Source organism: Nyctibius grandis, chromosome 11, assembly GCF_013368605.1.
Source record: "Nyctibius grandis isolate bNycGra1 chromosome 11, bNycGra1.pri, whole genome shotgun sequence".
In the NCBI taxonomy this organism is placed as follows: Eukaryota; Metazoa; Chordata; class Aves; order Nyctibiiformes; family Nyctibiidae; genus Nyctibius; species Nyctibius grandis.
In genome coordinates, this window is record NC_090668.1 from 2,672,417 (window position 1) to 2,696,216 (window position 23,800).

Consider the following 23,800-nt stretch of genomic DNA (forward strand, 5'->3'; position numbering starts at 1 on the left):
ATAATCTAGACAGTATAAACTCAGAGCAATAATACTGTGTTGAGCACCTGCTGGAGAAGCTTGCTAGATGTGTCTTTGGGGTTGGGGACTCTGAAAACGTAACTTGGTGGGGTGTATATCTGATGCTAATAAATGTGGGAAAGGGTTCAGTGACACATGTTGCTACTAGTGGGCAGAGAAACTATCCTGCATCATCTCAGTGGTAGGAACAGCACGTCTAAGCGCTGTCCTCTGACATTGCTGGCTGTGCCACCTCCCCAGCTGATGGCCCTATGGAACAACGCATGGGTCTCTGACAACCCCGTAGTTCCCCACCACGGCATTGTTGCACCCCACAACTTCAGGGCTGTTTGCAACGACGACGGGAGGGCCCGCCAGCTGCCTGACCACGCAGCCTTGGTTTCCAAAGCTGACCACCCCACCAGCTTGGCAAGCCCCCATCCTAGCATTCAAGCCCCCGTTTCCCGTGCTGATGACAGTACGGGCTGGGTACCCCCCGCTCTGGGAGCTGAATCCCCCATTTTTGCAGTTGACCCCTCCAGCTTGGCAATACACTTCTGGGACACACTGCTTGGCCACCGAGCTAATGACTCTCTTGGGGTGGATCCCAGCGCTCCGGGAGCTGAATCCTCCGTTCTGGGAGCTGTGTCGTCCGGACCGTCTGCCCAGGGAGCCGTAGCCACACGCAGCCCCGTTTGCAGCCAGCATCCCACAGTCATCGGGGATATTGTAGCCACTGCTGACCACAGCTGTAAGACAGCCCACGGGATTAATTATTTAGAGAGGAAAACTGGAAGACTCTCACAAGGCAAGATGTTTCATGAGTGACAGAACTGACCAAACCTGATTTCCTCTAGATTTGTCCAACGTATCTGAGCCCCTGCTCCAGCTGACTCCTCCCTCATGTCCCAACACATCCCCTCACAGATCCTTCCAGTTCCCACATTGCTCATCTGCCTGGTGACATATTCTCTCCCAGGTTCAACGCACATCGGTGCATTGCCTGGCGGGTTCACCAGGACAGCTCGCTGTTGCCTCCAAGAGTAGAGAAGGGTCGTGAATTTGACCTTCCCCCCTCCATCCGAAAGCAGATTTTTTTGAAATTCGGAGGTATTTGAGATTTCTGAGACTAAACCTTCAACATCAGCCTGGACTGCAACGGAAAAGGGAGGCAGAGGCAGAAGGAGCTGGGGCAGACAGATAATGCTACTCCATAAACTGACTTTCCTAAAATAAGAAACCCCCATGGCTGAAAATCTACAGGTTACTTACACACGCTCACCGGGTTTCCCACACATATCCTGTTAGGGGAGAGAAGAGAAATGCACGTTATCCTATTAAACAGTTGCATGCATATCTAGAAACTTGACGTTACTCATAACTTCCAGCCATACATCCAGCCCACTTAATCTCTTGTTGTAACACGTCTGACTATCCCTAGGACAGGAACTGTTTTTGCTGGCTCAAGGGTGGCCTGTATGGCCTCCAGCCATCTCTCCAGGCCCAGTTTCTGTGAGCCTGGGAGGATCCTGGAGCTGCAAAATTCACTTGGGAGCTGGAATCGTTCTGGCTTCTGATATACAGGAGGAAAGGGACAAGGTCTCTGTCACCCACCTGCTCTCTTCACCCTCCAGTAGAGTCTTATATGTTGCAATCTCAATATCCAGGGCCAGTTTGACATTCAGCAGCTCCTGGTAATCCCGCAGCATGCAAGCCAGCTCATCCTTGGCCTTCTGGAGGGCGTTCTGCAGCTCAACATGCTTCTCCCGGGCATCTTTCAGGGCACAATCCCCACGCTGCTCAACATCACAAATGGAGGTTTGCAGGCAGGAGACCTGTCAGAGGGGAGGATAACAGTGCAGGTATCTTCAAGGCTTTGTTTCCTAATCCTGGACATTCTGGGTTTGGATTAATCCACGCCTCCAATTGCAAATAGAGAAAAACAAAACCCACCAGCATCCCTTCTCTCTATCCACTTTTCAACTATACACTTTCCAACTACAGCCTAGAGCAGATCTTAAGTCTACTAAAGGCCAATGCGTCATCTTCCCCCATATCTGAGCTGTCCTCCAAGACATTGCACTTTCTGGAAACATCGCCTCTGGGCCTCTCCTACCTGCTTCTTCACATTCTCCAGTTCACACTGCAGCTTCTGTATCATCCGGGTTAGCTCTGAAATCTCACACTTGTTGCTTTGTAGATCATCGCAATACTTGCCTCTCTTATCCTGAAGCTCCTGAAACTGGAACCAAAAAACAAGACAATCATCATTTTTGACCTGCAGCCTGTTAAGTTGCCAGGCAGACCCCCAGGTTGCTTCTTACTCACTCTGGTTTGGTAGAAAGCATCAACTTCTTCTTTGCTCTTTTGAGCTATTTCTTGGTACCAGCATTCAACGTTCTTGATGATGCTTTCCATGTCCAGGTCTCGGTTGTTGTCCATTTTCACGATGACCGAAGTATCGCATAGCTGGCGATCTACCTGAGCTCGTTCCTACAGGTTGGGGAATGGCTTAGTCAGCTGTTAGCAATTCTCAGACTTTGTAGTGAAAGCAGGGCTGGGACAAATAGCCACACTGCTCAGCTGATGGCTATAACAAGTCAAGAAATGTCCCTCAGGTTGGCTCAGCAGAAAATCCTGCCTGCTGGATGAGTTGCCACATGTCAGCTGCTGACCTACATGCTCACCTGCAGCAATTCTGTCCACATCAAGGGCAAGGAATGTGAGTGACTTAACCCTCAGTATCCTGTCATCTTCAGCTGCTTTACTGTTGTTAATGACAGGATTACACTGGGAGTTTCTTTAGCTCTAATCAGGCAACTACAATCTGGAGTAACTAGACAGACGCAGCCAATTAATACCTGGAGCTGCATTAAGAGGGAACCACCCTATTTCCAGCATAATCATGTTAATATTATGTCAACCTTGTACCTCCAAGTGTTCAGGGCTTGGCATGAGACATGTCCAAGAGGGGTCTCAAGATGTAGAAATTTGGAGCAGCTGAAGGATGAGACAGCACCACCAGACTCCTGGGACAGATCAGAGAAACTCACCTCCTCGAACACACATTTCAGCAGCTCCAACTGCCTTCTTAACAGATCCACCTTCACCTCCAGCTCTTCCTTGTTCAAAAAGATACAGTCTGCATCCTGAAAGAGAGGAGACATGTTCCAGAAAATCTTGCTGAAAACATTGAAAGACACAGAAGACAAAGGCAACGCCAGTAAAACAGAAACACGTTTCAACAAGATTTCAAGAGCAGAAAGGTGTGAGAGGGTGAGTCAAGATGCCCTGGTGTCTCCTAAAGGAAACAAAATCATTCCAACGTGACTTACAGGGATTAGTTTATTCATTACTTAGGACTTAGCTACAAACTCAGAATTGACTAATGAGTATTTAAACAAAATTTTTTAATATTGTTCAAATGATTTCTGCTTTTCTGATGTCCAGGTATAAAGGATGTGAAGAGACTGTCAGAAAATAACTAGCGTCTTAGACACGGGGTATTCTAGTGTGACATCTCCCACTCTGTCCCCCTTCCACAAATACACCCTCCCATTGCACTTCAAGAATGTGCTTGGGGTAACAAAAGTATTGCTGTGGTGCTGATGATGTAAGCTTTGAGGATACACTATTTTGACTTTCTACTTGCTTTTGCCTCTTTTTCTGACCCTGTGCCTCTTTACAGACCTCCCTCCTTCTGCTCATTGTAACGCTTTTGTCAGGCATTTGCTAATAATGCACTATTTCAGCCAAATAAATACCCCAAATAAACCTATTATAGGTATGATTCATGTATTTTGAGCTTCTCACCTTTTTGAGGGCCACAAACTCATTCTCCACAGTTGTACGCCTGTTGATTTCCTCTTCATATCTGTTGGAAAAGGAGAAGGAAAGGGCTGAGCCAAGCAATACTATCAGACAGACAGTCATTAACCATCAGGTATAAATAACAACCTTCGCTTGCTCAGAGGCTGTCATCAGGCACTGTAAGATCACTGTCTAGAGACCAAAAATTAGACCATCCCAAGATCAGACGCTGCTTCATGAACAACAACATTAACAATGCAAAGAGTTTGCAAGTGAGATGGAAGAATGTGACATCCCCAAAGGGGATGTGCCACATGTCTGGGAGATGTTGCCTGAGATGAACCAGAGGAGAAGTGAAATGCCAAGAGCTAAAGGAGACCTGAAGGTCCTTACTTGCACTTGAACTCCTCCACCAGCTGGCTTGTGGCACACTCTTCGCTGCCCAGTTTTTGCTTTTCACACAGCAAGCAGTCCAGGCGCTTCCGCAGGTCGCAGATGTAATTCTCAAAGTAGAGTTCAAGGTTTTTCCCTTTCTTTGGTAGGACGTATTGCTGCAGGAGGCCCCACTTGGTCTCCAGCACTTTGTTCTGCTGCTCCAGGAATCGGACCTGCGGGCCGAAAAATAACAATTCTTCAAATAAAGAGATGAATGCAATAACTCGACACCTGGTTTACTTGTCTGCTCTCACTGTGAAACTGCAGGTGTAAGAACAGGATTTTCGGGAAGTGAGAGGTGATATGCCATGATGATCATAAAATTATTTGCCCTTATTTAGAAATCTACAAGTCACGTTTCTAAATTATTTAGAAATCTAAATTCGCATGTCTATATCTGCCTTTCTCACCAATGACTAGAAATAAAGCTCCTCTGGATGGTGTTCTGATGTATTTTAGGATGAGATTGAGTCCCCAGAGGGTGGAACCTGTTTGTCTCTGTTTTTCCTACAAAGGGATCCTAAGGTGACAGCTCAGACTTACTTAGATGTCTAACATTTAGGTGCCTGAATCAAAATTAACCTCCTTTGCCTTCAGGAATGTTTTTGGTACAGTCGCTGTATTTAAAGACAAAGGAGGAAAAAGGGTCTAATACAGGACAGAAAGATGAGCCCGTCAGGGCTGTGACTTCTAGCTGAGCTAGAACAAGGCTGAAGTGAGCAATCCAGCCTTGAACTGAGGCCGTCCAGAGAGGAGACACCTGCAAGAAAGTCCGTTGCTACCATGGCCATGATACAAGCACCATCAAATACTCAGACCCTCATGTGGCTGAAATGAGCCCTTCCCCAGTACTGAAGATCTCACTCTGAACCAATGTGGCTCTGTGGGAATCTGGACCCTTGCATGGACCCAGCTCAGTGACTCATGGCACAAGCTGGACTAGGAGGTTTGGAGGAGGTTGGGTGTGTTTTATTTTTCTCAGAGAAATACAAGTATGGAGCAGGGTTGCACTCACCTTGTCAATGAAGCAGGCAAATTGGGTGTTGAGGGTCTTGATCTGTTCCTTCTCCTGACAGCGTATCTCATGTTCCAGCGGGTCGATCCCAACACAGAGGGGCTTCAGAAGCCGTTCATCGATGCAGATACCTTGGATGCCTTCAGCCTTGCGATCAGGGTAACCTCTCACAATACTATATCCCCTGGGGCCACAAAGGCCAACCCTTCCTCCAACATTACCGTAGCCTACGCCGCCAAAGCCAAACTCTCCAAAACATCCAGTACCACAGACCCCGTTCACGTAGGAAATTCTTCTGTTTCCACCCAGGTTGCAGACGCTCCTGCTGCTATAGGCACCAGCTCCGCATCGGACAGGTTGGCAGGCAGAGGCGGCGTAGGTTCGACCACAAATCTCCGAAGCTGAACTGAAGCCTCTTCGTCCCAGGACAGATCTCACTGTAGGCGCCTGTCTGCTCATCGTGGCTTATTTGAAGATGGAATATGAAAGTTGAGGGGAAGCTCTTCTGCAGGAGAGGAACAGAGATCCTGCTGAAGTGACACAGTGATGCTACCCCTTATATACATTTGGGAAGTTGGCCTTGATAGGATCAGGACGTTAATTTAAAGCGCTTAAGGGTTTGGTTTGCCTGGCAGCAATAAATGCTCCTCAAAATGCAAAACAGCCCAGCAAATACTAACTACTGAGGAAATAAAAAGGAATCTAAAAGTGCTCTGTTTGCAAGTTGGCTTAGAATATATTACGGTTTGAAGTGTTCCCCTAACTTACGCTAATTATAGTTTAGCAAACATTTTTGAAGAAACTCTTTGTGATTTGTTTGCAGTGTGTCGTTTGGGGTTTTGTGTCTCATGGGTTTTTGTGTATGATGGCATGTTTTGCAGACTTGCACTTTGTGGGGGTAATTTCACAATCTCTCCTTTTTTCTCTCACCAGGCTTGTTTTGGGTGCGGAAAAGTAACCAAAAAAAAAAGTAAGTCAACCATGGAAAAACACCGTGGAAGTTGTGTTGTGGTGGATGGATGATTTCTGTGCCTGAAACACCAGCAAATTCACTGAGTTATTGGTGTGGATTCATATGCAAGGACTCAAAATGTCCCCCAAAAATACTCCCATGCAGCATTTCACACTGACCTGGTCTTACCACATGAAAACACCACCAAAACAGAGCAGGTTGCATCCAGGAACTGAGGCATATTTCAATTTTCTTACTAGATTTGCGTTCTGTGCAGTCAGTGGCATTTTCACTTGAGTAATGCTGCAATTCTTAACCTCAAGTCCATTTGACACGGTTAAACCTTTGGCCCTCACTATATATTCGACCAAGCTGGATGTCAGAGAACTGTTTGATTCATCTTCTGGTAGTCTCTACAGGGAACAAAAAAGGAACAGTAGCACATTTCAGTCTGGTGAGATCCACCTCATTCAAGAAGTGACAGCTAAAATTTGGGTGACTTTGCCAGGCACGTCCTTGACACTCAATGGAGATACACCTCCAAGAGACAACAGCCCCTGGGTCCGTGCTTAGGGGAACTGGGGTGATTCACTCTCTGCAGGCGCTGGTCTTTCTCCATCAACAGAGGAAGTCTTAATGAGTAGATTAGACTGGACACCACAGATGGCTTTGACTCACATCGGCAAGATTAATTTCTCTCCCTACCTACCTGCCAACAATCTCGGGGCCTTCTCCAAATTGACATTTGGAAAGTCAAAACAATAGGGCTCTTTCAGCCCTTTGAGAGTAAAGTGTTTGGGAGAAAAAGAGACATTATAGCGCAAACAACTAAATGCCCTCAGCCCTTCCTAACTGAAGGGGAGCAACGCTTGGACAAGTCTGCACGTTATACATACAACGTGACAGTAGCTGGAGACACTCAGTAGCTGTGTTGCCTCGTCCTCATTAACCCCCTCCAAAAATGTTTTCCAAGAGTTAGGATCAGGTGATACAAATCATAAAAACAATGCTAAAATATTAAACCTTCTAATATCAAGTTCTTAAAGACACACACACCAAAACCATAGGACGTGACTGCAGCACCGAGATCCACAAGGCTATTAATTGAACGTCTAATTGCAACTTACGTGAGTTTGAGGGGCTGCTGGTATAAATTAGTTGCGTAAACTGGTACTTTTGCCCTATACAAATGGGATAATTCAACATATTTACAGCATGACTTTCAGATTACACCTTTGTTTATAGTATTTTAGGCTCACGGTTTATACTGGGTTGCCAGCACAATTGGCAATATCAGTTAAAACAAATATTAGAGACTGCAAGCTAAAGCTTGTAAATTCCCAGTTCCTTTAAGTTCTAAACAAAGATTTAGCAGAAACGAAACGCATATTTGAATCCAAAGAAGAGTACAAAAGCTGATTGTTATGAGCTCTATGTAGGAAAACTGCACCAGAAGTCAGTCTGAAGGCTGGTGTGCCACTGCTCCCTTTCTACACCCCATTATACACGTCGGCTGTGTGGGAGACACCTGGAACGTATCATAGACTGCAATTAAATGTCTGTAAACCAACTGGGCTGGAGCAGCCCCACTTCCAAAATGCCTCACCAGAGTCACTGGCTTCCAGATAGGTAAGAGATATTGGGCGTAAGTTGCCTGGTAAAGTTTCTGTGTTAGCCAAATCCTTTTTGTTGCTCCTGAATCCCAGTGAGAAGGCAGCTATACAGAAAGTTCACTTAATGTCTTTTAGGTCTTTGCAAGGAATGTTGAGTGTTTTGCCTGTTGGTACCTAAGATTGCAGGAATCAACAATTTGTAATTGTGAGTATGGACATGGGAAATGGGAGAGTACTCTGAAGCAAGAAATTGCATCTTTTTGACTCAAAAAATAAAAGGAGGAGAAGGACTGAGGAAGAGAAAAGGAAAATATTTTTATGAGGGGTTGATTGAGTCATTTTGACAACTTGCAATCTCCCCCTTTGTCAGCATTCTTCTCCCTGAATGTGCTGCTGAAAATGGAATTCATTATAAGAACATGTGAAGTCCACTAATTTGTTTGTTGCCTCTAGAGATGAATCTGAACTAGCTCTTAAAATACATTTTATGCGATAGTCTCAAAGAGCCATGCTCCATCTCTGTAATTATCTGCAGCCCTAGAAAACTCATTGCATTGAGATCAGACAATGGCAACAATCTATCTGTGCTAACAGCATTTGATAGATGTAAAATTGGGTCCTAACATGTATTTTTAGACACACGGTTTCATGGACTGTATAGAGTCACGTCCATGTCATTCATGAGATGTTAAAGAATTGATTTGATTAGTGCAGCCTCATTCCCTTCCATCCTAAAGCCAAAGTTGTCCAAGGAAATTCAGTCATCTGGTAATGTATTTTTTCCTCTCATTAACCTACATCTGCTCTATGTTAGAAGTCGAGGCTGGGATTTTCAAAGGATGTTCCTCACAATATTCATCAAACACTGGGCCTGGGTGCACCTTCCTCCCTGCTTCAGCCATCAAACTGGCCGTGTATTCTAATTTCATCTTTGAGACTCCCTGTATGGCTAATGGAAAGAGATAGGCATCTCCAGACGGTGATTCATCGCATCCTAAAATAGGCAGCTAAGAGGGGTGGGAGGAATCCAGCTCTGGAGGTACTTACCTCTCTTCTTATTGACTACCAGAGGCAGTCTAGACAACCAGACAACTAGACCAGGCGCCCCACTTCTGGATGGTTAAAGTTAGGTGAAATTAGTCCCACCCTTTGGGCGCCAAATTTCTGTAGCACCTTTGAAGTCTTAATGAGAGTGCACAACATCACACGCTCTCTAGATTTGCTCGGTCCCTGATGTATGCATATGTCATATCTCCGTGCAGTGATTAGCGCCTGTAAAGCTGAGGCTTGCAACAAAGCAAAGGGTTGTTTTGATCTTTTTCATGTTGATGTCTTCCTCCCACAGAACTGCACACTGGAAATGAATGTGGGAGGTATGGTAATCCCAGCCCCCAAATGGGATGGCATCACACTGCCTGATAAAGCAAAAAGATTAGAAAAGGGAAAAAAAATACTGCAGCTGTTATTAGGTGACAGCAACTTCCCTATAAATCTACAGGAGCTCTTGCCCCTTCCAGTTGAAGCTGTTTCCTTGGGCAGAAGAGATTCTCTGAGCCATACAGAAGGCAGGAATTGCCCATGGAAGGTGGGTCAGATCCTCCTGGGAAGCATATTCAGCCGGCAGGAGATAAACTCTTCCTTTTGTTGTGCTAAAGACCTAGTGCCCAAGCTCATGTTTGATTTGATTTGTGCAGCTTTGTGATATACTGCTGAATTTCTGATGAAACACTCAGCTGATCCGTGAAGCGCTGAGGTTCAGAGGGGCTGGGCACAGGTTTAAAGTAGAGCACTTGCTAAGTTAACTTCTCAGATCTTGAAATGGTGATGAAGGGGGATTTTGGAGGTGAGAAAGCAACCCTAATTCTGTGGTATTTCCCTGACTTACTCTTCTCTTGCATAAAAAGTGACAGGATCGCCTATTTTCAATGAGAACACCAGAACCTTTATGAGATATTTACACCCGTCTTAATGAATATTTATGGCTGCTTGATTGTTCTTTTCTTGTCAAATCTTTCTTGTGGTTTTTCTTCATTAAAGATTGTGCCTGTTTTCTTTTGTGCTCCTTGTATTTGATTGGGAAATATCTTCCTATCAAATGAGAACTATGGGGGGAGAGAAAGCTCTTCCAGTTCTGAAACACAGTAATTGCTTCGGATAGGAAAGGCCTTCCCTCTGGATTCCCCCTTTTGTAAAACACATATATGTCCAACTTGCCTCTATATGGTTCATTCCTTTGTTCTGCTTGTTGGCTTTCATCAGTTTAATCATAAAACACTTTAGTCCTTTGTGGTTGATTTATGTTACTAATTTGTTGGCTTCTTTTTTCAATCTGCTCAACTGTACAATAAGAGATCTCCCTTTGATCTGTTTCGAAATCCTAAACTGGTAGTGGTAGGATTTCTAAAATGATGCTGGAAAAAAGCAACCAAGCACATTCCTAAGTTTTTTCCCTGTAATGACCCTATTGCAGAAGATTTTGAAGAGTTATAAAATGTGTTTTGTTGTCACACCTCTGTGGTAGACATGCTATAAACATGCAAAGAGGACTTCTCTATGAATCTTAAAACACCCATTGAACAGCATTGGGTAGGAGCCAAATTTGCTGCAAATCAGCATAAATAAGCTGACTTTAAAAGGCTTCCATAATATACACCAACCCAGGACTGGATCTACATGACATTCTCTGGGCAGCCCTGCCACGACTGCTTAATTGTTAAGACTTCTAATCAGCAGATATGTCTTGTCCAATTTAGGAATAGGGTATTTCTGTATTCTTCACAAACACTAAAAAACAAGTTTGCTCTCCATGCAGTTTATTGGAAAAAGAGCAAAAAGTTTAAAGCTCTTGAGTCATCAAGATAGAAGTGAGAGTGCCGTAATTTATGCATATGTCAGGACACTAGGCAAGGAAGCTAACAGGAGTACAAGCGATGTAATTACTCTTTGCTGACTACAGAAGGTGAAATGTGGTTTTTTTGGATTGAGATTTCCTTTGTGACTTGCCTGCCTGCATATGGATGACCAAACTGCTCCAAGACAGCGAACAAAGAACATGACTGGAGCCCTGCCCCTCCTCTCCGTGACCCCGTGTGTCTCACCACTACAACTCTACTGGCTTGCCTAAAATTACGTCAGATAGACCTTGATGAAATGGTGAGTCCTAGAGAGCTCATTTCCCGAAACACTTTCCAGAGCACTCTAGGGAAAGGATCCTGAATTAAATATCACAACTTATTTCATAGATAGCAAAGGCTTAATCAGGAAAAAAAAAAAGAAGGCTGGTGGGAAGCAGGAATTGAGTGATAATAAATGCCCCAACACAACCACCAGCCCTTTAAAGAAACAGCAGAAATCAAAGGAATATGTTTTAAATGTCCTTTTTTTTGATGTGATCCTGGTGGAGTTTCTCTGATGTGGTTTCATGATGCTTCAATGTTCTTGTACCCAGTATGCCTCTTCCTTGTGATTAAGGTGGAGTTGAGGACATTTTTACCACTGAAAGTGGAGCAGGGCTTTCATTTTTCTACTTTTGGTCTTATGTCCTGCTTGTCCTCACTCTCACAGCTGAAGTTTAGACCCAGACATTCCTGGGGCATGGAGGTCCAGTTGAAATCCTCACCCCTGGCTGACACATCCCTTGTGGGTGAGCTGAGTTTCCCACGCTCTTTGCAGCTCTGCAGCTCTCTCCACAGCTCCCTGCAGTTCTACTGCAGAGTCCACCAGTGCCCGGAGGGGCTGAGCTCTGGCATGAATGGCCCCCACCTCCGACCCTAAACTCTTCACTCCTAGGGATGCAGTTGGGAGCACCAGGGATATACTGCCTGCCTACTGAGCTGGCAACACTTCTGGAGGTGAATCCTCTGTGACAGGCACCAGCCTCTTCAGGTAGGGTTGCTCTACCAGCGCTACAGGAGGACCTGCATCTTCTGGACTGTCTACCAGATCCATATCCCAGGTTGGCTTTACAGCCAGAGATGGTGTTGCAAGGGGTGGTGATCACTGTCATGGGAAAACACAAGCTGAATCACTCATGGGGACAACGCAGCCTTCCTCCTCCCCCTGCAAATCAGAACTAGATTGTTTAATGTTGTAAGGAAAATAGACAACCTTGAGCTTACTTACACACTCTCACAGGGCTCCCAAGGTGTATCCTGAAGGAGAAGAAGGTCATAATGTTATCCACCACCTAACTAGCATTTCTAGCATTTTCCAGCCTCCTTGTCTCTGTTGAAGACTCCCAGGGACTGAACACTGCCCATGCACAGTTGTAGTGGTACCCACCTGCTCTCTTCACCCTCCAGTAGAGTCTTATATGTTGCAATCTCAATATCCAGGGCCAGTTTGACATTCAGCAGCTCCTGGTAATCCCGCAGCATGCAAGCCAGCTCATCCTTGGCCTTCTGGAGGGCGTTCTGCAGCTCAATGTGCTTCTCCTGGGCATCTTTCAGGGCACAGTCCCCACAGTGCTCAGTATCACAAACTGATGTTTGCAGAGAGGACACCTGTCAGGGGAGACACAAGAAGTCCTTACTTTCCCTGTCCTCTTTCTTGCCATGCTCACCTTTGAACGCGAAATTCTCACTTCTTTTGAGAGTCCCAGATTTGAGGTCCAGTATTGAGGTTGTTTTTAGGAAAGCCAAATGTTTCCAAAATCAAGTATCAATTCTGAATTACTACAGAAAGGCTGGACATGTCCCTGTGCTGCCAGCCTGTGTTTAAGTCTTGTTTGGAGGATACCAATATTTTGTTCTAATTGGAACTAATAATTAAGGTTTTCCATTACTTCCCATTATAAACTATATAATGAATTAGATGGTCTGAAAATTATACAAGTTTCTGTGGGTGCTGAATTACTGGTGAGTCATAATTCTACCTTACTTATTGGATGCTTTGAACCTGTGTCAGAAGCATTGTCTCCTGCCAGAATTCTTGCTGGAGCAATTTTAGCAATTTTCCAAGTGGTTGTAGCTAATCCAACAATCTAATTTGGTGCAATTAGTTTTTTGCAATAATCAAAATGATCCAACAGAAAATAGACCAGCAGATAAACCTTCTTCCCTGCTCAGCACTGGTAAGATCTTCTCTAGACCAATGGAACCAGTGTGAGGCAATACTCTTTGATCAAGATGAAAGAAATGTGACAGAGATGTAGAAAACATGACTTGGGATCTCACATCTAGGAGATCCAGTGAGTAAATATGAATCCATCATACCTGCTTCTTCGCATTTTCAAGGTCACACTGCCTTCTCTGGATCACAAAACTCAGCTCTTCAATCTCTTGCTGGTGGGACTTCAGTTCATTGCAATCTCTCCCCTTTGCCTCCTCGAGCTCTTGGAACTGATAGTAAGAAAAGAGAGAGCTGGCAATTAATACTGGTAGTATATGTAATATAGGAGCCTTGCTTCTGTTTCCAGAGTGAATTAAACTAGGTTTAGAAAAGTCCTCACGACTTTGAAGCTCTTGAGACTTTCAGCAGCAAACAGAGCTTTCCTCCTGTAGCTTTCAGTGTTCAACTCACCTACAACCTCCCCATTCCCCCAGCATGACTGAGTCCTCTCCCATTGTGCTGTATCTGTTCTGGGGATGTTTTCCTGACTTTGAGACTCACCGAGTTTAGCAGAATGGTAAATTAGATCCAGAAGTTACGTAGTGAAGACAGAAAGAAAAAATCACCGCCTTTTCACTACTACTTTTGACAGTGAGAGAATTAAGGATACGTCACTGGATGCTACAACTTACCCTAGTTCTGTACAATGTATCCAACTCCACTTTGCTTTTTTGAGTTATGTCCTCATACCAGCACTCAATGCTCCTGAGGATGCCCTCCATGTCCAGGCCTCGGTTGTTGTCCATTTTCACAATGACAGACGTGTCACCAGGACTTCTCTCCAGCTCAGCCATTTCCTAGAAGCGACGTGAAGTGGCAGTAAGCTGTCAGTATGTCTCTGTTCCTGGATTTCTTACCTCATACTCCAGTGGAAGCAACACCACCATCGAGAGTTTGACATGAGCCACAACCCAGTAGCTGAGACTATATTTGGTCATGCATGCAGCTTGAGGGGTAGGGGTTTTTTTGAGATCTCAAAGTCTTCCTTATCTGGGATTCCCTTTGGCTCCTAAAGAGAACCTGATGGATTGGTTTAATCTGGCCAAAATCAATGTAGACAAGGAGCAGCTGGTAGGAATAGCTGCCATCAGGCAAGGTTGGGAGAGGAGCATCCATACCTGAGCAGAAACACATTTCAGGAACTCTATCTCCTGCTTTAGGGTTTCCACCTTTGCTTCCAGCTCTGCCTTGGCCAGATAGACACACTCCGCATCCTAAAAGAGTCACCAGACATTTAGAAGTCAAAATAGTGCCTACACAGAGACCTAAGGCAATTTCATTATATTTTTAGAGTAAGTAATTTTGTTTAGGGAATGTAATTGGGAAGCTCAGATATACCCTGAACAGCAACAGCTGAAGGTTCCCAAAAGCATATACAATATTGCTGAGTTCTTGCTTGAAAAACATCATGATTTGGGCATTAGGACTAGCAAGCTTCAGTTTAGAAAGAAATACACTTTCTGTGCTAAAGGGCAGAGGTTTAATGCTTCCTGGCAATACTCTGTGACATGTTTTTCTGCATCCATACTTGTCCAATGACTTTTAACATTATCAAGACCTGACCCTTGCCTTGCTAGGAACAGATCAGAGAAAACTCCTTGGATCTCTGCATCCAACCCTTCCTTTCATCCAAATTCTTTACCTTCTTCAGTAACACAAACTCCTTCTTGGCAGCTGTGTGTCTGTTCATTTCCTCCTCATATCTGCTGGGGAAGAGACTGGTTACTGGGTCATTTTGAGACTGGAGACCTTGTTTGTGTGGGTATTTAGGGGCCAAGGTGCTTTTGGATCTCAGCCTTTTGGACCTCAGAGAGAAGTCTATTGATACGGACAAAAATAAAAGCCCCATTAGACAAGCTGTTTGAGCTCACTGCCCTGGGGATGGTTTCTGCTCACTCACTTGCATCTGAACTCCTCAACGAGCTTCTCTGTGTCGTTTACCTCAGGCTCCATCCACCCCCTCTCGTGCTGCAGTGAATCCAGCCACTTCCGTAGGCTGCAAATGAAGTTGTTGAAGACATGCTTGATGTTCTTCTGGGATGGCAGGACCTGCTTTTGGAGTAGGTCCCATTTGGTGGCCAACACCCTGTTCTGCTGCTCCAGATGCCATACCTGTATTCAGAAAGCAAACTCACCTTCTTCAGTCGTGTGCTTAGACACATTGTATGGGGGCCAGACAGATGTGGGGGGAACAAGGCATCTTCTCTTCTGAGTTGATGCTCCAGGGGATCATTGTGGTTTGAAGGGGATGAGAGGATAAAAAGGGGGCATTGCAATCTTCATAATCCTGTAATCCTAGAGCAAACTGGTCATGATGCTCTCCCATTCTCCAAGGAAGCCCTAGACAGCACAGCTTTTGTAGAAGCTACAGAAACCGTGGAATATTTAAATAGATCTGCATATCAACTGGCTAATAGTGGAGACCATCATTTATCAATAGGAGACAATGCAACTTTACAAGGTCTAGCTGCACAGAGAGAAGTTAATAGTGCAGAAGCTCAGTAAGACACCTTGGAAGAAAAGCTCCCTTCCACTATTAATAATAAAAACTGATGCAGCTTATCAAAGCACATAAACCAGATTAAAATAACATTATCAGCTAGATCTGCACTTGCAGCTCAGGGTACTGGAGTCATGCATGCAAAAACCAGCACAAGGCTCATGTAACAGGACGAGAGAAGGAGAGGAATCAAAGACCTGAGCACAAAAACGTTTCCTTCACACTTAAACCTCATCATTCCTTAAATCTTGTCTTAGCTCTCACCTTGTCAATCAAAGAGGCAAGCTGGTTATTGAGGCTCTTCATCTGCTCTCTCTCCTGCTTTCGAAAGTGCTGGATCTCACGGTCAATCTTCACATCAAGAGGCTGCAGCAGGCTCTCATTGATGTGCACCACACGAATACCTTCACTTCTGCAGCTCCTGCCATGGAAACCTAACCTGTGACTCCCACCTTCACTGTTGGCATGGATGCCCCCGCACCCCCAGCCTCCACAGACCCCCTGTGCAAGGCTTCGGCCAGAAGAAATCCATTTATACCTGTTTGTGTTTTGGAGGCTTTGGCTGCTGTGGCTCCAGGCTCCATAACCTCTTCCAGATAGCACAGCAGAGGGGAAAGTGCTGCTTCGGCAGCGGCTCATGCCACTTGCAGCAGAAGATGATGAGAAGAACTTTCTTCCATGAAAAGACCTTCCAGCTGACAGTTGCTGGCTCATGCTGGCAGACGTGATGGAGGAGAGGATGCTGGAGAACGGCAGAGCATGCAACTCAAAAAGGGGCTCCTCTGCTCCAATGCCCCTGAGCGCCTCCTTTATACACATCTCAGAAGTGGGGCTTGGTTGATGCAGATGAATAATTTGGTGTTTTCTTGGGGTTTGCCTTGCCTGGCAGCAATTTGTAGGTTTAAATATGCAAAACAATGCGTAACACTGAACATTTGTGAAATCCTATGGAATTTTACTGGTTTTAAATTCCTTTGTTTGCATACTCAGCTTGGAGAATCCCATGGGCTGGGTTTTGTGAGGATTCTTCTTTTGTTTTAGTTTGTCCTCCTTCCTTACGTTAATTACAGTTTAGCAAATGTCCTTAAGAGTGTCTCCCTCTGTCAAGGACAATCTGTAAAGGAATGTTCTGTTGAACAGCAAATTGTAAGTGTTTTTTGCAGTATCTGTTCTTTTCATAGTCACTCCCTTCACAAAGGCCAGTATGAGTCCATGAGGCACAACCAAAGGCAGCCCAGTGCTTGGAAGCTGGGAACCATAGCGTGGACCAGCCACGCAAATTTCCTTGCTGTGGTACAAGAATGTAAAATACTTTTTTTTACAAATAGCCCTCCCCACACCATCTCCACTTAAAGACCATAATTGACTGGTCAGGACTCATGTCTTCTAACTTTTGATGCTAGGTCTGCTGAGAGACAGGCATGTCTGAGATGTACTGCTCTCCAGAGAGCCTTTCTCTTCTTCGTTGAGCCCAAGAAAGTCTAAAGTGACCAGCTCAAACTTGGATGCCCAACTTTTAGAAGAATAAATTAGCATACTGTGTCTTCTTGTTAAGCTCCGATTGTGTAGAACACTTCAAAAAAATGAGACTGGCATGGAGAAGACAATAAACAGCCTAGAAAATAGGAAGCTCAGCCACAAGGCTGGTAACTGGATGCTTGTTAATCATTTAATTGGAAACAGTGTTAGGCTTGGCCTTGGTGGGCAGACTATGAACGCACCAGCAACCAGTATCCTGCAAAAACACTTTGTTAATACAGCTGTTGTACGGCCGCTCTCTGTTACTATCCTTTATATTTGAGCTTGTAATTAAAACCCTTGGGATACCTCAAAGCAAATAAAAAAGATTTATTAGACTTGCTTGACAGACGGGGAAGAAAAGACGATAAGTTTAATATATTTGCTGAGAGCCTCACAATACCTCAGAGGAGGAGCCAAGATTCCATCTCTGTCCATGTGGCTTCTCGCCAAAGTCTCTTTCAAAACAGAGAGGCGAAGGGTTTCGTTTCAGACCATTTGAAAGAAATGGGTTTCCCCTGCTATTATGCCATACTAATCCTTGACTTTTTCAATAGGCTCCAACCTTGGTCAGTGTTTTTCTGCCAATTAAAGATTTAAGCGGTTCAAATTCCCGAGAAATGGGGTAGTATTTCATGTGCTCATTTCTTTCCTTGGTTTTGCAGGGAATTTTTAATATTTTTTTTCGCTCCCTGGGCTCGTTGGAGGGCTTTTTCACCACCTTTCGCAAGAAGGCTGATGAAAAACAAAACTGGTTACCAGAAACCTTGCTGGTATTCTGTCTCCAAGAGCAGCTGATGCCAAAGGTTTTCTTGTACCTCATTATTTGCAAATGTTCTGCACTGGAACAGCTTGCCCTTAGCCCGGCAAGAGAGATAATTGATGGTATGAAGTAGCTGGAAAGACAACTAGCTTAATTGCAGGTTCTTGACAGCACTATCAATTACACCTACACACAGAAGAGCAGGAATGATTGAAGTCCTGGGTGTCTCACTTGGCTGCTTAAATACAGGCAGAGTCCGTGGCAATCCCAGCTGGAAGAGCAGGATTGGAGCCCGGGAGGAAGGTGCTTGGCCTGGAGCTGCTCTGACTCGGTCTTCATTTTGTGCTTCCAGTTTGTCTCTCCTTGGTCTCCCACTGAATCCCCCTCCTGCATCTGCATGGTCCTGGTGACGAAGTACCACGATGCCGGATGGTCCTCCTGCACCTTCTGAGGAGGTGTGGGTGATCTAACAGAACTCTGCCTGGCCCTGCTGCTAGCAAGGAGAGTTTGGCTCTTTTTGAGCAAGAAAAAGGTCCAAGTTCTTGTTTCCTTGCTGTGGTTAGAGCCTACAGGGTCATGGGTGGTTTCAAAGGTTTTCCTCCCATAGATACACTTTGATAAGCAAAACTTCTGAACTTGGGTTTTCACATCCCCCCAGACACAGAGAAAAGTTCATCCATCTGGATCAGTCTCACCTCTGACTCTGAGTCTAGATGACCCTGAGGCCCCAAAAGGCAGATGATGCCACCTGATGCAGCCCTTGGGCTGTTCTCAACTGCCCAGCTCGGGCTGTAGAGGACCACAAGGTCAGCTCTGCCTTCCTCTCCCAACTTCATCTCATCCCACCCAACTTGTTGCAGGAGACAAAGTTTTTGTGTGTCATTTGACAGCAGAGAGTCTCCAGGTTTAAAATATATCAGATCTTCTCCACTTGCTTCCATCCACTTGATGGAACTTGGTGTACTCATGTCAGAGCAATTGTGTTTGCTGCAGCTTCCTTTCAGGAGAGAGAGGGTTGTACGTGTACGTGGGCACCAAGGGAGTAGCTCCCAGGGTAATCACAGCTCATTAATTCCTTTCTAATCACCAGGAATTTTGGCAATAGGCCCAGCAATGAAGACAGGAGGCCCACAGATTTCATGGTGCTACAGTGTAGCCCTGACTCATTTCACAGCTTTTTGCCAAAGTAAATCAGGAGGGAACTTCTTGTTCTGACCACATCTGCAGAGCTAAGAGGGCTCCTGCCCAAAACTCCATCAGTCAGAGAGAGAGTGGGAGAGCTGGCACAAAGACCAGGTCTACACCACTGTGGTACAACTTTTTTCTCCCACTAGGTGGTGGCATCTAATGCATCTTGAGCCTCCCTTCCCACATGGATTCTTGGTTGGGATCTTGGTGGTGGCATGAGCCTGTTCAAACCTAGTTCGACACTCAGAAACCTCTCAGGATACCACTAGCAAGAGCTAGCTCACAACTGTAGAGGGCAATATTTAGAAGCCAGGACAGCATAGGACCAACAAGGTCCTCAGTCCTTGCGAGACAGTGAGGTTTCATATGGATTTGTACTCTCAGGTTGACTACGAGCGTGGAATGTTTTTTAAAATATGTGTTCATCCAGTAATGCACCTCTGGCAGAAAAACAACACTGAGATAGTTACCAGCTGACCTACTGTCATTTTTCTCACCACCTTGGTGTTCTCCCCTCATACCTGAAATCCTGCTCATCATGTCATATCTTGGAGGTTCAAGCTATGCCTAGACACAGGGTGTCAGTAGACACCTTCTTTCAGTGTTACAGCCTGAGCGTGTTTACGGTGTTGTGACAACTGATAATACATGCCCTAAGACATCAACTGACATTAATCTGAGGGCCCTATCTTACGATCTTCTTCTCATGACTTCAGCTCAGCACCTGAACCTCAGAAATCAAAATGTCTCTGGGCACAGCCTTAGGCAATCTATCTTGTGGCATTTTCCATCAAAAATGCACGGGCAATATCTAATTGACATAGGCAACTTAGTGTTGAGTCAACAAGAAATCAGCAGTGGACATGTCCCCATGCTCCCCACATTGACACTGCACCTCTTTTAGCCACTTTCCACACTTTGCACGTGCTGTGGTGGTGGAAAGAAAATCATCTGCTTGATCATCCCAGCTCAGATCTGTGTGGTCCAAAGACCTGAAACTCAGACTTGGTCTTAACAGAGCTGAATACACAAGCTCCTTACAGATACCTGCATGAGTTGGACCACATAACTGCTGAAGGAAAGGAACAGCAAGAGTTAAGTATTTTAAAAATATTATATTTTTAGACAACTGAAATCCTGGGCCAGATTTTTCACTCCTACTTAAAAAGGGATAGTTTTATATGGAAGGAGGTGCCGGAACACTCATCTCCAGAAACTGGAGATATGATTACAGCTTAGCTGACAAGCAGAACAGGTTTTGATATACCCTTCCAAACCATTCCTTCACTAAATGTACTACCAGTGTGTAAACAGTACTTAAAACAACTTAGTGGAAATGCTGATCAAGCCCCTCGTACGAGTTGGGGATTAGCAATGTCTTCTAAGCTGGTCTCACAGGCACCTGTTGTAGTCAACTGAAACAGATGGTTTGATCTCCAGCGGGTGATTCATCCCATGCTAAGGTAGATGCACAAATTAGGTCTTTTGAATTGCCTCCAGAAGCGCCTATTTCTCTCTGTTGTTTCTACCTTCCTCCTTTTTGACCTTTCACTCTACAAAACAGATCAGTAAAAAACCCACAGACCTGACCACAGTGTTCATATTAATTCTTTATCTCTTCTGATTAGAGATGAAAAGCTGTAGGCACCCTGTCTACATAATTAATTTAACAGTGAAACTAAAGCCCAACACTACTTGGTAGCATGCAGAATTACCTTTCACAGCTTCCGCTTTTTATTGCAGGGGGAGGCTTTGTCTTGATCGAAAAGGCTTATCTACTCTCTTAGACAAAAATGGAGATGTGATGATGCAGCTTATTTATCACTTGGATCCTGAAGAACTGAACTGTTTCAGTCCAGAGGAGGGCGACCAAGGTGGGGAAGGGTCTGGAGGGTCTGACCTCCGAGGAACGGCTGAGGGAGCTGGGGGTGTTTAGCCTGGAGAAGAGGAGGCTCAGAGGTGACCTTAGTGCAGTCTACAACTACCTGAAGGGAGGTTGTAACAGGTTAGGAGTCGGCCTCTCCCCCAGGCAACTAGCGACAGGACAAGAGGACACAGCCTCAAGCTTGGCCAGAGGAGGTTCAGGTTGGACATTAGGAAGCATTTCTTCTCAGCAAGGGTCATTAGCCACTGGAAGGGGCTGCCCAGGGAGGTGGTGGAGTCACGATCTCTGGAGGGGTTTAAGAAAAGCCTGGACATGGCACTTAGTGCCCTGGTCTAGTTGCCATGGTGGTGTCAGGGCCATGGTTGGACTCGATGATCCCAGAGGGCTCTTCCAACCTCATTGACTCTGTGATTCTGTTTCAGTGAGTGATATAGAAGCAGCCATTAACAGGGTGAATAAACCATTTCAGCTGTTGGAGAGTAGCTCTACATTGCATTTTGCAAGCCAAGGTAGACTCACACCACCCACACGCTGAACCAGTGGGATGCGAGCCAGTGCATATGAAAGCACAGGCTTATCTCAGCAGGGTTTGCTAACACAGTCTCCAGATTTCACTACCACAGCTGACTGCTTCATACCTTGCACAGGGCCTTCTTCATTTGATGAGGGCAATGATAACCTAGTTTTGACTGAAATACATTCTAGACCTCCCCACATGCAGGGTACTCATAACTACTTCCAGACCACACTATAAAAGTTTCATTTAGCCCTTTGTGGCTCCCCATCAACCTTCTCTAATTGTTTTCATGGCTCTACAGCCATTTGCAAGTGTGTCTCCACAGTGGAGTTCCCACCAAGCTGAGTATCTCACTCCCTCGTGAGGAGCTCCCCACTGGCTACCACTCCCAGGACTCTTCACAGTTGGATTTCTTTGAAAAACAGTTAAGAGGATTCTTCCTTCCCTCCGACTGGGGAAAAGACATGAAATATTGCTGATGGGGTTGTGACACTCCAGTTACCTAAGTGGAGTGTTGCTAAATTAAGATGACACAGTTGCATCGAGCTTCTGGAACAAACTTTCCCAGTAATCTCAGCTGCTCTGCTCTTCATTAGAACTTTTGATTGGACTTAAAGGAGGTTCTGTGAGAAATTTAGAAGACACCTTGCTTCCTCTGCATTGAAGCAGCCATTGAATAAGACGTTGGCCAAAAAAGGCTTACTTGCGTGTACACTGTCCAACTTTGATTTGGACCCCAGGGGGAAGAACTGGACTAGAATCGAGATAAGGAGGTGTTGTTCGTAGACTTTCTTTATCTGCAGCTGCAACACTAACAAAATCAACACGGACTATTCGATCAGTCCCTGGGTTATTTATTGAGTGACTCCTGGAGGGAATGAAGGTAGTGAGATGTAGCCCCATGTCCTGGTTGACAGGCTAGATTAGGCCAATAGAACTTGTACCCTGAAACCCATTTTCCCAGTAGATGTTCGGCTTACAACCCCCAAACAACAGACGTGCTTTTGTAAACACCTTCTTCCACTTTTTCACCAATTTTTTCTTGAGACTGGATTGGTTTATATATTTCAAGAGTTCCTTCAAAAATCTCGTCACACATGTGAGAGTCATGCCCTCCCATAGACCAACGCACACACAACAGACAGGGTTTCAAGCTTTTACTTGCCAAAGACAAAGGTCCCAAACAGCCAGAATTGAAGTGCTAAGAGAAAGCCTAAGAAAACAATAGTGACCATCACAACATTGTCATGAACCAGAGGTGTGTGGTTGGAGGATTCAGGAGATGGCTGTGCAGGGAGGAAAGAGCTCAGGAGTATGTGTGACCCATTTGGAGTAGTGGTGACTCGGGGGTGGGCAGGAAAGACACCCTGGACTGCGATAGTAACGGGAATGCCTTCTGCGCACACCACTGGCAGACTTTAGATGCAACTATTAGTTATGGGAAGCATCTCCAGAGGAACCTGAGCCACTTCCATAAACAGACCAGTAACCCCAACTTGGAGAAGACCACCCTCCTTCAGAGCTGCATTCTCCAGTCCCATCTCCAGGGCTGTATCTCCCAGATACACAACTCCCTCCTCCATAAACCCCTTCCCCTCCAGAGCTAGCCCCACATCCAGAGCCATAACCCGCAAGGCCAGAGCTACAGCTACCCCCATAGCTGGATCCTCCACCTCCAGACATGGAGCCTCTCCGGCCAGAGCTGCTGCGACCACCAGAGCTCATCCCTCCACTGTGGGGACTGCAGCTGCCACTGCCAGAGCTGGACCCCCATCCTCCAGAGCTCTGGCCACCTCCAGACATGGAGCCTCCACTGCCTGAGCTTCCTCCTCCTCCATACCCTGAACCTCCTCCACAGATGGAGCCAGCACCACCAGACATGGAGCCTCCATGACCTGAGCTTCCTCCGCCACCACCTCCAGACATGGAGCCTCTCCTACCAGAGCTGCTGCCACCACCAGAGCTCATCCCTCCACTGTGGGGACTGCATCTGCCACTGCCAGAGCTGGATCCCCATCCTCCAGAGCTCTGGCCACCTGCAGACATGGAGCCTCCATGACCTGAGCTTCCTCCTCCATACCCTGAGCCTCCTCCAAACATGGAGCCACCACCACCAGACATGGAGCCTCCATGACCTGAACTTCCTCCTCCATACCCTGAGCCTCCTCCACACATGGAGCCACCACCACCACCAGACATGGAGCCTCCATGACCTGAGCTTCCTCCTCCACCACCTCCAGACATGGAGCCTCTCCTGCCAGAGCTGCTGCCACCACCAGAACTCATCCCTCCACTGTGGGGACTGCATCTGCCACTGCCAGAGCTGGATCCCCATCCTCCAGAGCTCTGGCCACCTCCAGACATGGAGCCTCCATGACCTGAACTTCCTCCTCCATACCCTGAGCCTCCTCCACATATGGAGCCACCACCTCCAGACATGGAGCCTCTCCTGCCAGAGCTGCTGCCACCACCAGAGCTCATCCCTCCACTGTGGG

At 45.8% G+C, this 23,800-nt stretch overlaps 2 protein-coding genes across 2 annotated transcripts; both read right to left on the reverse strand.

Moving 5' to 3' along the window:
- Positions 1 to 270: 270 nt before the first annotated feature.
- On the reverse strand, positions 271 to 5,719 carry LOC137669027 (keratin, type II cytoskeletal 4-like). The gene is made up of 9 exons (XM_068410891.1): positions 5,261 to 5,719; positions 4,204 to 4,418; positions 3,814 to 3,874; positions 3,054 to 3,149; positions 2,329 to 2,493; positions 2,117 to 2,242; positions 1,615 to 1,835; positions 1,273 to 1,301; positions 271 to 749 (listed from the first exon to the last, which is right to left on the reverse strand). The coding sequence occupies exons 1-9, from the start codon at positions 5,717 to 5,719 to the stop codon at positions 271 to 273; spliced, it is 1,851 nt and encodes a 616-aa protein (XP_068266992.1).
- A 6,220-nt stretch (positions 5,720 to 11,939) lies between these two features.
- LOC137668896 (keratin, type II cytoskeletal 1-like) lies at positions 11,940 to 23,504 on the reverse strand. The gene is made up of 9 exons (XM_068410713.1): positions 23,339 to 23,504; positions 15,699 to 15,838; positions 14,835 to 15,046; positions 14,577 to 14,637; positions 14,053 to 14,148; positions 13,567 to 13,731; positions 13,039 to 13,164; positions 12,107 to 12,327; positions 11,940 to 11,976 (listed from the first exon to the last, which is right to left on the reverse strand). Exons 1-9 carry the CDS (start codon positions 23,502 to 23,504, stop codon positions 11,940 to 11,942), a joined length of 1,224 nt encoding a protein of 407 aa, XP_068266814.1.
- Between the last annotated feature and the right edge of the window lie 296 nt (positions 23,505 to 23,800).

Excerpts from the sequence above, each read along its gene's own strand:
- LOC137669027 (XM_068410891.1), bottom strand. The coding sequence starts at position 5,719 with ATGAGCAGACAGGCGCCTACAGTGAGATCTGTCCTGGGACGAAGAGGC. Across the intron at positions 2,243-2,328 it reads ATGCTTTCTACCAAACCAGA|TTTCAGGAGCTTCAGGATAA; the intron begins GTGAGTAAGAAG and ends TTTTGGTTCCAG. Across the intron at positions 750-1,272 it reads GGGAAACCCGGTGAGCGTGT|CTGTGGTCAGCAGTGGCTAC; the intron begins GTAAGTAACCTG and ends GCTGTCTTACAG.
- LOC137668896 (XM_068410713.1), bottom strand. The coding sequence starts at position 23,504 with ATGTCTGGTGGTGGTGGTGGCTCCATGTGTGGAGGAGGCTCAGGGTAT. Across the intron at positions 15,047-15,698 it reads TTGCCTCTTTGATTGACAAG|GTATGGCATCTGGAGCAGCA; the intron begins GTGAGAGCTAAG and ends TTCTGAATACAG. Across the intron at positions 13,165-13,566 it reads ATACATTGTACAGAACTAGG|TTCCAAGAGCTCGAGGAGGC; the intron begins GTAAGTTGTAGC and ends TCTTACTATCAG.